The 12,720-nt window shown below is 29.1% G+C and overlaps 2 protein-coding genes and 1 long non-coding RNA gene across 3 annotated transcripts; 2 read left to right on the forward strand and 1 right to left on the reverse strand.

The window, feature by feature from the left end:
* The first annotated feature begins 3,864 nt into the window (after nucleotides 1–3,864).
* On the forward strand, nucleotides 3,865–6,715 carry CD1 (GDSL esterase/lipase). Its single transcript, NM_001320369.1, has 5 exons — nucleotides 3,865–4,162; nucleotides 5,089–5,219; nucleotides 5,306–5,548; nucleotides 5,806–6,058; nucleotides 6,233–6,715. The coding sequence occupies exons 1-5, from the start codon at nucleotides 3,934–3,936 to the stop codon at nucleotides 6,463–6,465; spliced, it is 1,089 nt and encodes a 362-aa protein (NP_001307298.1). The 5' UTR covers nucleotides 3,865–3,933; the 3' UTR covers nucleotides 6,466–6,715.
* Nucleotides 6,716–7,863: 1,148 nt separating this feature from the next.
* On the forward strand, nucleotides 7,864–8,708 carry LOC138339618 (uncharacterized). Its single transcript, XR_011212478.1, has 2 exons — nucleotides 7,864–7,978; nucleotides 8,368–8,708. It is a non-coding gene; the product is annotated as an uncharacterized lncRNA (long non-coding RNA).
* Nucleotides 8,709–9,232: 524 nt separating this feature from the next.
* LOC101254751 (uncharacterized) lies at nucleotides 9,233–11,996 on the reverse strand. Its single transcript, XM_004249876.5, has 2 exons — nucleotides 11,265–11,996; nucleotides 9,233–9,818 (listed from the first exon to the last, which is right to left on the reverse strand). Exons 1-2 carry the CDS (start codon nucleotides 11,592–11,594, stop codon nucleotides 9,348–9,350), a joined length of 801 nt encoding a protein of 266 aa, XP_004249924.1. The 5' UTR covers nucleotides 11,595–11,996; the 3' UTR covers nucleotides 9,233–9,347.
* Between the last annotated feature and the right edge of the window lie 724 nt (nucleotides 11,997–12,720).

Consider the following 12,720-nt stretch of genomic DNA (forward strand, 5'->3'; position numbering starts at 1 on the left):
ATTTTCTTTTAGCAAGTAGATTATACTAGTTAATAGTTATACTATTTTTTTTTAAAAAAAAAAACATAATGAGTAAAAGAATAGTCAAAGTGGGAGTACTATCCTAGTTAGGAGTTAGTAATTAATTAATTAATGAATATCCAAATATAAGCTTAAATCATTCGAAAAAATATTTAATATTTAGTTGGTGTGTGAAAATTTCTGGTGTAGGTTGTACTGTATAGACTATAGTTATTTCTGGTCCTTGTTAACCTACCACAATTTTAAAGTTCTGCGTCCGTCATAAATTATTCATCGTAATTTTTAAAAATATTTGTTTCAAAATTATTTTTTGTATCTTATATTAGAAAGCTCTATCGTATCAATTTACAAAATTAAAATAAAATTAATTATATTTTTTTATTTTTATCTTTATAATTCATTCTTTTTGAAAGTGTAAAATGGACTCCAAAAATGTTTTTCAATGGTAAATTAATAAAATAATTTTTTTTATTTATAACTAATTGGAAAATTAACATTAGCTTAGGGAAAAAAATGACCTTCATTTTTCTTCTAAAATATTAAATATTTTCAAACAAATTCAATTAATCAAATATATAATTAATTTAGTTCGTAGTGATCCTTGATTTACCCGTGAGCATGATTATGATTTATGGAGAGGGCACATGTGGTCCTTTTTTTTTTTAAAAAAAAATGTTTTAATTTTTTTTATAGTGTAATTAAAGTAAATTTTCATTGTTTTTTAAGTGCATATTTAGCATTTATTATAAATCTTTATTATATGGTTGTGACATAAAAATAATTTGTCTTTTCTTCTTAATAAGAAGGAAAAATAGGTTGGGGTTGTTGGAGATATGTGAAGATATATTTTTTTTTTTCCTCTTTATATTTTACTTTGTAAATTATATTATCGTAGCGAAAAATTACGCTAATTTATAAAATTAATAATAGTACATTACGAAATTTATTTATGAGTATTTTATAATGAAAGATATATTAATTTTCAATAACAAAGTTAAGACGTATTTCTTTTTAATATATATATAATATAGTTTATTAAATTATTTTTTATTTTTATATCAATTCTAAATGACAGATTTAGTTTTTAGTTTAAGGAAGTATTGTATTGAATAATTAATTAATGGGAGATATAATTTAAAAGAATCAAGTCTACTTAATTAATGTGCTAAACTCGTACAATGCAAGTGATTTAATTAGTTGACATTGATCTGCCTGAATATATTGGTTTCACTATATGACGCCATTAATTTTTCCAAATGATACATTTTTAATTTGAAATTTATGCATTTTTATTAGAATCTCGACTTAATTCTTACGAGGCAAATATTCATTACTATTCAGCAAATTTCTCAATATATACAAGATTTGGACAATAATTATTTGATTTGCGTAAACTAGTAATTGAAATTCTAGATCTGCCCCTATTTTTCTCTGGTCCTTTTTGATTTTATCTTTATTATTTTGATTAATATTCGAGGACTTAGTTAAATTATTAATTTCTAATGATCATGACATCTCTATTTATCTTTTTTTTTCCCGAGTATTATTATGTAAACTTAATTTATATTTTGTTGAATTAATTTATAATGATCATGACATCTCCATTTATCGTTAGTATCTCTAGAATAAGGATAATAATTAATTTCTTAATTACTCGAAAATGACATTGCTAAAAAAAACATAACCTAATATTATTATTATTTTCAAACAAAAAAAAAAGATATTTATAACAATACATTCAATTGAGAGCTCTTTAATTAATACGATGAGTATATAGTCAAACAAATAAAAAATTTAAAGAATAACTCAATTACAAAGAAAAAAGAAATTACCAAAATAATCTATTCGATAATTAATTTCATCAAAATTCGATATAACAAATCTATCACCCATGATCAAACTAAAAATAAATGCATAAATTATTGTCAAAATTATAATATCCACAATGTCAAAATTATAATATCCACAACAATAAAAAGTATAGAAAACCTTTTAATTTGTCTAGTAGGATAGACTTGAGGATCTTTCACATTCAAATTGTCTTGAATAATGGTGTACACGAAGACTCATATAAATCCAGTTTGTTTGAATTCAGTATTTTGATACAATACAAATAAAGTTAAAATTTCACTAAAATTAAAAAAATATAAATATAAGCTCATAATTTAAAATTATAATACACTTAAAAATAAAAATCTAAATGTTAAATACCTAAAATTTAAGTTCTTAATCCGCCTCGGATATATACACATCACTTTCCTATGTCAAGCATGTGACTAAAATCAATGTTAGAAGCTTTTATATCATGTCCTAAGTCAATTCTTTTCCTAATATTGAAATTCGATTAAATTTAAATTCGCATTAAAAAATCCCACATTGAAATATATAAAACACTCCTTAATAGCGACAATTTCTTACTTAAAAGGACTCGAACCCAATAACTTTGATCAAGAAAGAAGAAATACTTATCATTTTATCATCATCTTTGATCATTCGCTCTAAAGTCTACACTGAATCGTATAGTATGAGGACTAAATACTCAAATAAATAATTATAAAAAAGACTTATACTAATTTATTTATCTTTTGGATGGGGGTTGGGGTGAGTGTTTCAAGTATAGTCTATTAATGTAGTAGTCAAAGTAGCTACAACCCTCTATTTGACTATGGAGTTAAACCCTAATTTGTTTAAATAATTTGTACAACAACACCATTACACTATTTGATTTACTTTCTATTTTTATGTAAACTTTAATAAGTTGTAGTTGATATATTCGTTGGCAATATTTATTTTGATCACATGGATGTTGTTTTTTCCACTAGGCCTTTAAGTACATTTGAACTACCCCCCCCCCCCCCCACCCTACATTAATAAAAAGCATATAGCTATATTTTGTTGTTGCTAAAATGTCTTCAAACAACATAATCAATGACCTATTATTTTTGTTGTTAGGTATTTTTCTTCAAAAATATTAGTCGTTTTGACGAGCTGTATTTATTTTAATATACTTAAGTTTCCTAAAACAAATGTTATTTACTCTTTAGTTCAGAATTACATAGAGACTCGTTAGACTTAATTCAAAGATATTTTAAATATAGTGTGAATTCAGTTATTTACGTTGCACTATATTTATGTGATTCTTTCAGAAGTTTCATATTATACACGTAATAAATCTTAATTGCATTTGATACGAAAGAAAATATTTTTTTTCGCTACTAATGAAGCGTGTACCTAGTAGGTCGCAAATCAGCCCCATGCCATCACTCCATCTTCATATATACCAATCTCACTAAATTATTGACTCAAATATCAGTTGTTCGATTAAAATAATTTATAAATTTTTTTTAATGTATTATAATACAATCTACTTATTGAAATAAATCTGCGCAAGACCTCGTAACATTAAAAATATCATCAATTACACTTTATATATAACTTTTTTCTCTTTTCAGATATCAATATGAATTGAAATTTTTAATATTTTTCTTAAGAAGCGTATACGAATCAATACTAATATATGAATATATATAGTATGGAGTTATATAAAATGTGAAAGGTTTTTGTTAGGCTTGAAAAAAGAATATTTTTTTTGTCTTATGATTAGAAATAAATAAATAAAATACAATACTATACTCAGAGAGACTTCCAAACTGTCCAAATTAAATACCTCAAACTACCACTATACTCTTTGCTCTTTCATTTTAAGTTAATTTGTGGTCCATTTTTTTTTTTTCATTTCCAACTGTGTGCCAACTTGGTCCATTTAATTCACCTCTCAAAAAGTTATAACTCTCTTTACATTTTATTTTATTGTATATATACATGTCTAATTGCTTTACTAGCAAATGCACAATACAAACCAATTTATAATATTTTTGTAACAACACACTTTTTTTTATTTTTTTTGCCAAAATGGCCACACCTACTATTATTTTGAGCTTCTTGTTGATTTTTGGAGTGGCTATTTGTCAAAGTGAAGCTAGGGCATTTTTTGTGTTTGGTGATTCACTTGTTGATAGTGGAAATAATAATTATTTGGCTACTACTGCAAGGGCTGATTCACCACCTTATGGTATTGATTATCCAACACGTAGAGCAACTGGTCGTTTCTCTAATGGCTACAACATTCCTGACATTATCAGTTGAGTCCATACATCTCTTTTTTTAGTATTACATTTTCGTATGACTTATAGGTCACGAGGTTACTGATGTTTGCATCAGGATAGTATACGGTGATTAAGTCATGTTTTTTATCATAGAATAGTGGTGGTTCTTTTCTAAATTTTTGTGTGAATGTGAGATGTATGGTATGTACATTATATCAGATTCATATGAACCTAATATTTTCGATGTAGAATGTGAAGTTATGAAAATAATAAATATGAATTTTTAAGTTAATGCTAAGAACACATAGAAAGTTTGAATCTCGGATATACCTTTGATATTTGGAGAATTGTGGAGATATTGTAAAATTGTCTCTGTAAGTCACGAGTTCGAGCTGTGAAGTCGGATACTGATGCTTGTGCTAGGATAGATGACCTACATTACGTCCTCTTAGGGTGTAATCCTTTTATCGAACACTAGATGAACGTGAAATATTTTGTGTATTAAACTGTTTTTTGTTCTGATATTTAATTATGTGTGTTTTTGCCTCTTTTATGAAAGGTACTTATGAACACTAAAATTATAATGTTAACTTATTATAGATGATAATCTGTCTTATTTTTTAGATTACGTGTTCTACTTTATTTTTTAAGACAATTATCTATAGTTTTCTTTTATAAGTTTAATTTCTATATACATCGATGATATAAAGAATCTTTTAATTATAAGCTAATTTAAAAATACTAAAACTAATCGTTTATAAAAATTAAATCTAAAATTAACATAGACATAAGACAAGTTACATGTTATAAGCAATTATTTTCACTAGAAATATACACAAGGTAAATCCTTCTTCAAGGTTGACCTAATATTAATATAATATTTTTTTTTACATTTTCAGTATATATAAGTTAAATTTGTGATCGATCGATCAACTTCGATTATTTTACTCTTTTTTTTCAGGTCAACAAATTGGTTCATCAGAGTCACCACTACCTTACTTAGATCCAGCTCTTACTGGACAAAGACTTCTTGTTGGTGCTAACTTTGCATCTGCTGGAATTGGAATACTAAATGACACTGGAATCCAATTTGTACGTACAAAAAAACTTTAGCCTAAAATTCAAATTATTTCAAACATTTTAATAATTAATTTGTTCTGTTTAATGATAATATGCAGATTAATATTATTCGAATGCCACAACAATTGGCTTATTTTAGACAATATCAAAGTAGAGTAAGTGGCCTTATTGGTGAAGCAAATACTCAAAGACTTGTAAATCAAGCTCTTGTTCTTATGACTCTTGGAGGCAATGATTTTGTCAACAACTATTATCTTGTGCCCAATTCTGCGCGATCACGCCAATTTTCTATTCAAGATTATGTCCCTTATTTGATAAGAGAATATCGTAAAATCTTGATGGTACGTATTGAGTTTAGGCGATCTGTTAGTTGATAATTTCAGAGATTTCCCCTTTCTGACATAACATTCATTCAATACAAACATTTATAACAAATTTAAGTTTTTCACCAAACATAATTGGTTGTCAATTGCTAGCTGTTTTTAATTAAAGGTGACAAAGATTCAGAAAAACATTGAATGCACATTGAAGTTATTATGTTACTTTTTGTATAGGTAGATAATAATACAGAAGTTTTATTAATATACATTTGTTGCAGAATGTGTATAATCTTGGAGCTCGTCGTGTAATTGTAACTGGAACTGGACCGTTAGGTTGTGTTCCAGCAGAACTAGCTCAACGTAGCAGGAACGGGGAATGTTCACCCGAGTTGCAACGAGCTGCAGGCCTGTTTAACCCCCAGCTTACGCAAATGTTGCAGGGGTTAAATAGTGAACTAGGCAGCGATGTTTTTATTGCTGCAAATACACAACAAATGCATACGAATTTCATTACTAATCCACAAGCATATGGTAAACATCTTTTTTACTTTCGTAAAATCAATATAATGCTTTAAATTTACATCCCCTGTTCATGTTCAGTGGCAGAGCCAGGATTTTCATTATGCTGGCTCTGGGTTCTGGGCTCTGGCCTGTGGTTGACTAGTGTTATTAATATTGACAATGGATTCCATTTTTTTGTGACAGGATTTATAACATCAAAGGTAGCATGTTGTGGACAAGGACCATATAACGGTCTTGGTCTATGTACACCGCTCTCTAATTTGTGCCCGAATAGAGATGTTTACGCGTTTTGGGACCCGTTCCATCCATCTGAGAGGGCAAATAAGATCATTGTGCAGCAAATCATGTCTGGTACAACGGAGCTTATGAATCCAATGAATCTCAGTACGATTCTGGCTATGGATTCACATGCATAAGACATATCTAAGATATCTGGAATCTGATTCACTTGTACCTTTTTTGTTGCTAATTTTTGGCTATAAATAAGATGTATGCAACACTTCATGTTGTGCTACTTTTAAATTTACAAAAAAGTTTGGTTGTGTGCTATGTTTTTATTCACATAATTCAGTAATCTAATTTGTAGGGTGGAGTGTGATATTGTTGAAGATGTAAACCAAAGTGTTTTTATTAATTTATATAGTAATATATTTTCAGTGTTTCATGGCATGTAATTTTTTGGTACTTTCATTTGATCAAATTTGGTGAATGTATGTTAGTATATGTTACAATAATTCAAGGAAAAAGGGTAAAAGAAAATGTCCCATTTTGAATGGAATTCCTCAAATCGAATAAAAATATTTGTTATCCCTAAATAATGCATTCCTTTTTTTCAATTTAATTCGATCTGACCCACTAAATTAAATAACCTGAATCAAATTATAAACATGTATTATAACTAGGGTCATACTTGGGCAAGTAAAAAAGTCATTATTATCCTTTTCCTTGGTGTTGTAGTTATGGCCAACTACTAATGGTATAACTTTCTTCATTTTTAGACTTCAAAATCAAGGACCTATTTCGTAGAAACGGAATTAAGATTTGAAATTTTTTTTTTAAAGTTATTAGATTTTAAATTAATAATTTCTATATATAAAATATAAATTTAATATTTTAATCATCATATAATCGTAATCACAAACTTATCGAGAGTTTTGAAAATTATATTTTCAAAACCTTCTACGTGACGATAAATTTATATAATTAGATCCATCAAGATTCTCCTCTAGCCAATGCACGCCTAGTACTAAGATAATTTTGTTTAATATCTTCACTTTTTTCACAAGAATTTTTCATGTTTTATAAGTATGGGCCACACGTGATAATCTTTTTTCCAACCAAAAAGTTAAGATACCCTGAGATTTGATCGATTTATATAAATATCCGGTTTAAATTCCGATCGAAAAAAAATATTAGATGTCTTATTTTTGATGGATAGAGTTACCTCATACATGTTGCTAGTGAAAGGTGAACTATAAAATTAGTTGAGATATGCGTAAGTGGCTCGAACATCACGACCCCCACTATATCTTTTTTTTTTTTTATGATTTGGGAAATCCGCAACCGCTATCTTTCGGGTGCGCAGGGTAAAACTCCCGCTCCTATGCAATAGCTTTCAAGCTACACAGGAGAGGTATTCCGCATCAAGCAAGCCCGGTTCGACAAGCTCGACCTAGAAGACAAATCTTTTGCTTTCGCTGATAAGGGGTTCCGAACTTAAAACCTCAAATATGAAAGTCCTATGCTAAAACCACTAGGCCATCCCGAAGGGTTCCCCTCCCCACTATATCTATATATAACAATGTCTCTTAACTCTCTTCCCAGCTTGAACTAAAAGCTTTCTAAATACATGTTTAGCTGAAATCAATTAAGAAATGGAGAGGAAATATTTTGGATTTTTCTCTGTGGTTCTCTTGATTTTTGCCTCACGTAAGTTTCCCTCTTGTGATGAGTAGCCTTTTTTTTTTTTTTTTAATTTTAATTTTGTCCTAAAATTACTTATTCATCAATTAAGCACTTACAATCAGTTGGGATCGAATATATGAATTATTAACAGTCTATTTAGGACGTTAATAGTCATCATACTTGATTTATTCTAATACTAACCATCACAATTTTTGTCGTTAAACAATAAAAGTTGCGTCACTAGTCTTATTTAACAACATATTAGATCAGACTAATTATCAAAAAATCATGTTAGCTACGGATTATTTAACGACGAATTTTTCTATCTAATTCATGTTATTCTTTAGTACATCAATTCACCTCAATTTTTTTGTTTGTTTGTTGATGAATATATATATATATGGATTGTGCAGAAATAGGAATAATGATGCCACAAGTAGAAGCAAGAGTTTGTATGTCACCTAGCCATAGCTATCATGGTCCATGTTGGCATGATCACAATTGTGCTATTGTTTGTAGAAATGAAGGCTTCTCTGGTGGTAATTGTGTTGGTATCCAACTCAAGTGCTATTGCACTAAGCTATGTTAGTTTTTTTTTTTTTTTGCTCAGTGTGATGTCAGGTTGTTGATCCTGTTCTAAAGTCCGACTAATTTCGAATTCATGCAAAGAAGTTATGTTTATGTTGACTTTTGTTATCTTTTCATTTTGGAAGGTTTGAAGTAATGCATGCATCTATGTTTCTATTTTTGCTTAGTAACACGGTCAAACATCTCTATAATAATATTACGTTATAATAACAACATAGCTTTGGAGTTTTAAGTATATTTTGAACAAAAATGAATATAGTCAGACCTCTTTATATCATCCATTCTCTATTATAAAATTTCTCTCTAATATAAAATTTCATTATAATGGACAATGTCTTAACAACCAATTCTTTGTAAAGTTACATTATATAATAACACTATTATAGAGAGGTTTGACGGTATACGATTCAAATATAAATGATCAAAGAAAGTATCTTGCCTGCATTATACAGGAAAAAGGATCTGAAAAATACTCCAACTTTAATAAAAATTGTTGTTACGATACCAAACTTAATGAAAGACCTTTTATCCGTACATTATTTGATAATATATTTTAAATATATGTTACTATTATTTATACTGATGTAATATTTATGATGTACACATAAACACATATATACACCTTTAAAATACACTATCAAATAGTGCAAGTGATAAAAGGAATTCCAAAGTTCGGTATTGTTACAACAGTTTCGATCAAAGTTCGGATATATTCCAAGTGACAAATTATGCAGCTACCAAACTTCATACATGATAAAAGTGTCATTATAGAATGGGACTTTGATACAAAGTAATATCACTTTCTTTAGAAAACAAAAGGAACCAAAGCTTTAACATTCTTAGGAAAATTTTCAAATTTAGAAAGGTACCATTTCCTAGTAACATTACTCCTTGCTGATAGATATAAAGCTACACCCACAGCACAGCCAAACGAAAACGATGTCTGGGAGATGAACGAGATCCCTACGAAGCCAAGAATCTCGAAAAGATAATGAGGGCATATCACCATACTGAAAAGACCGCCTTGCGGAATTTTATAGCCTTTCTCTTTACTGCCTCTGAGCTTGGAAAGGAGGTAATGATGATAAAAGTTGCCAATGATTCCAACTAAGAATATCAGTACACCGATAGACTTCAGATCGATTTCAGGCTCCGTATATTGTAGAGATAAGTGTTGGATGCAGATCATGGCTGCAGCAACCATAAAATAGGAGGATGAAATAAGGAGTACTGATCCAAGAATCATCCCACCACTGTAGTTGTGAACAAACAGAACCTGCAAAGCAGAACGGACGATCTCATTACTCCTCAAAGTAATTGACGCGTCTGAAGCATAATACACATGAACATATGACAACAGAATCGGATTAATCTAAGCAACACCGATATATTATCAGATTGTTAGTGAGTACAAAGCAATCAGTTTGAACAAATTACGTAGTTCCTTATACGCTATATAAAGGCAATATCAAGCAGCAAGAAAGTAATCGGAACAGTGAGAAAAATAAGTGATAGTACCAAAAAGTATGGTAGCTTAGGTGCAAAGAATGGAAGGTTTACACAACCTCCTATATAGCTGGCTATACAGGTACAATAGCAAAAGAAGATTCTCTAAACGATGAAGGTTCTTAAGGTATGCTTTTTTTGAAAACCGTGGTGTCATACACCTCGACTAATTCCAGGGGATACTTGTCACTATCCACCAGCAATAGATATCAGCTACTTTACTCAGTTTTCTTGGTAACTCTACCTGAAGATTACGTTACTTTACTCGAGACAGTTTTAGAAGAACGGCAAACAATCAGAGCAATAGATATTGTATGCCTAGACCTGTAATTGCAACATTCTTCAATTAGTTTGGAAGGAAGCAACAGAAAAGTACTGGTAAATTCGGAAGATCACTCAAATTTCTATCTTGTAGACTATATGGATAGAAAGGAACCTAATATGCTAGCCAATTAATCTCCAAATCAGTTGATAGCTCCAAATATTTTCCATCAACTGATTCTAAAGATCATCAGAAGTAACCCAAAAAACACTAGTATGCATTACACAAATCCAACTGAGTACGTCAAATTAAGCATTAGACCTAACTCACACCTAAAGAGCTACTAGCTCTACGGAAGAGGATTGCCCAAACCAGACCTAATGTTTTTGTCCCCGTCCAATGTGGGATCATTCTCATCAAAAATTCCTTCACACCCACCCGGATCTGAACATTCTTTATCCGAGGTTCCACTATTTAGAAAACAAGGTGTATATTCACAACCCCACACAGAACCAGTAAACCTGACTATGATACCATGTAAAGTCAAAAAACAATAAGGACACACAATATTGAGAGAATTTCCTCTATATTTGTATTCACAATATGACCAACTTGTCCTTGGGATGGTTTCGTTGGTTTGGAGGGTTGTTATCCACACAAATGAATCGAGATTTATCTCCCCTCAATGTTTGAGTCGAGTCTGTTGCATTAGATTTGCCTGGTGCGATTTACATGTAATTTGCAAGCTATTATACAATAGAAATTTACCCAGTATGCACAAAGTGTTCACCGAAGGGATATGACCAACTTATATACAAGGACATATACACTTCAATTAAAACAACTTTTAGCAACAATAAATATATATATAAATTGACAAAGAACGCTAAAGCTTTTACCTAGACATTAAAAATATATATTTATGGACAATTAAGCTAAAAAAAAATAGTTTACCTCAAGAACCCTTTTGAAGAAATGTATAGTAACAGCAGATTGAAGCAACATAAACCTAGTTCCACCATCTGGGTACATAAAAAATGAAGCAAAACCCATAAAACAAGCTGGTGCATACAATATAAACATCCCTAATTTACTAGACATTTTCCCCTGCAGAAAATTACTACTAGATGAACCAGAATTTGCATTAACATTCCAAAATTTGGAGTATTGAAGATGTTTTCCAGCAATTTCAGAAACACCCAAATAAGCTAAAAACAAAAAAGTTATCACAGTTATTGCTGTGATAATTGAAGATTCCTCCACAAATACAAAACTTTGAAACATTTTCACAGTTTTATTTTTTGTGATTTACTTTTTTATATATCTCTCTTAGTATTTATAATGAAGATTTGGGTATGGGATAAATATGAACTGAATGTACTTTTGACGTCATTCTCACAATAATGAAAAAGAAATATGAGTATCAAAATCGCTTATTAATCAAATATCTCGAGTTCAAGTTTATTAGAAAAAAATATTTTAAATTTAAATTTATTAGAAAAAAAATGATTTCTTCAAAAGACTATGATCAAATAAGTTTATAGTCAGACTCTTGACACTACATGGAAAACAAAAAAGTTAAAAGGAAATCATCTTCCGGGCTGTTCGAAGGGGACCATCACGATTCCTCCTTTTTCTTTTTTTGAGAATTTTTATATATGTTTAAATTTGATTTCACTGAAAAATAAAATGAAACATTTAATAACGTATCTTTATATATTAAGAACTACATTTCATTACGAGGCGGTAAATAAATTATATAATTTGAGATTATTTTTTTAAACCTTGAAGTAAAATGAATTTTTCAATTTATTTAACTCTTATGTAAAATATAAATATTTTATTTTGTTTCTTTCATTTTAATCAATTGAGAGAGTTTTATTAATTTTTTTTGTGAAAGTATCCAAATTCATCATTTGTCACAGCTCACATACATGATCCAATTTTCTTCATCATCACAAATAGAAGTGGTTAGATGTTGCCCATCATGGCTATCGAAGGAAGGTTTAATACGTAAGACCTTTTCCGTTCCGTATTATTTCGAGAGTTAAATAATTTTTTAATTAATTATATTTTTTTTAAAGAAAATATTATGAATTACTCCTATTAGTTATATTGACTTAAGTATTTTTCTTTTATAATTTTAAAATATAAGAATTTTATTTTAAAATATTTGAAGAATTTATATTCAAAATATTGATTAAAATTAAGTGTTTTAACTCTCGTATTTATGTGTATGTATAAATTAAGATAAGACGAAATAAATAAAAAGGTCAATTTGTTATTACACTATAAATGGGTTTTAAATTTATTACTAAACTTTGTGAAATAATTCAAATTTAATCACAACTTCCTCCGTCATCATAGTTAATTTTATTTTGTATGATTAAAACATAATTTTTAAGTGATC

This window comes from Solanum lycopersicum, chromosome 11 (genome assembly GCF_036512215.1).
Source record: "Solanum lycopersicum chromosome 11, SLM_r2.1".
NCBI lineage: Eukaryota > Viridiplantae > Streptophyta > Magnoliopsida > Solanales > Solanaceae > Solanum > Solanum lycopersicum.

Coding starts and splice junctions, on each gene's coding strand:
- CD1 (NM_001320369.1), top strand. CDS start 3,934: ATGGCCACACCTACTATTATTTTGAGCTTCTTGTTGATTTTTGGAGTG. Junction 4,163..5,088: donor CAACATTCCTGACATTATCA/GTTGAGTCCATA, acceptor CTTTTTTTTCAG/GTCAACAAATTGGTTCATCA. Junction 6,059..6,232: donor TACTAATCCACAAGCATATG/GTAAACATCTTT, acceptor TTTTTGTGACAG/GATTTATAACATCAAAGGTA.
- LOC101254751 (XM_004249876.5), bottom strand. CDS start 11,594: ATGTTTCAAAGTTTTGTATTTGTGGAGGAATCTTCAATTATCACAGCA. Junction 9,819..11,264: donor TCTTCAAAAGGGTTCTTGAG/GTAAACTATTTT, acceptor TCTGCTTTGCAG/GTTCTGTTTGTTCACAACTA.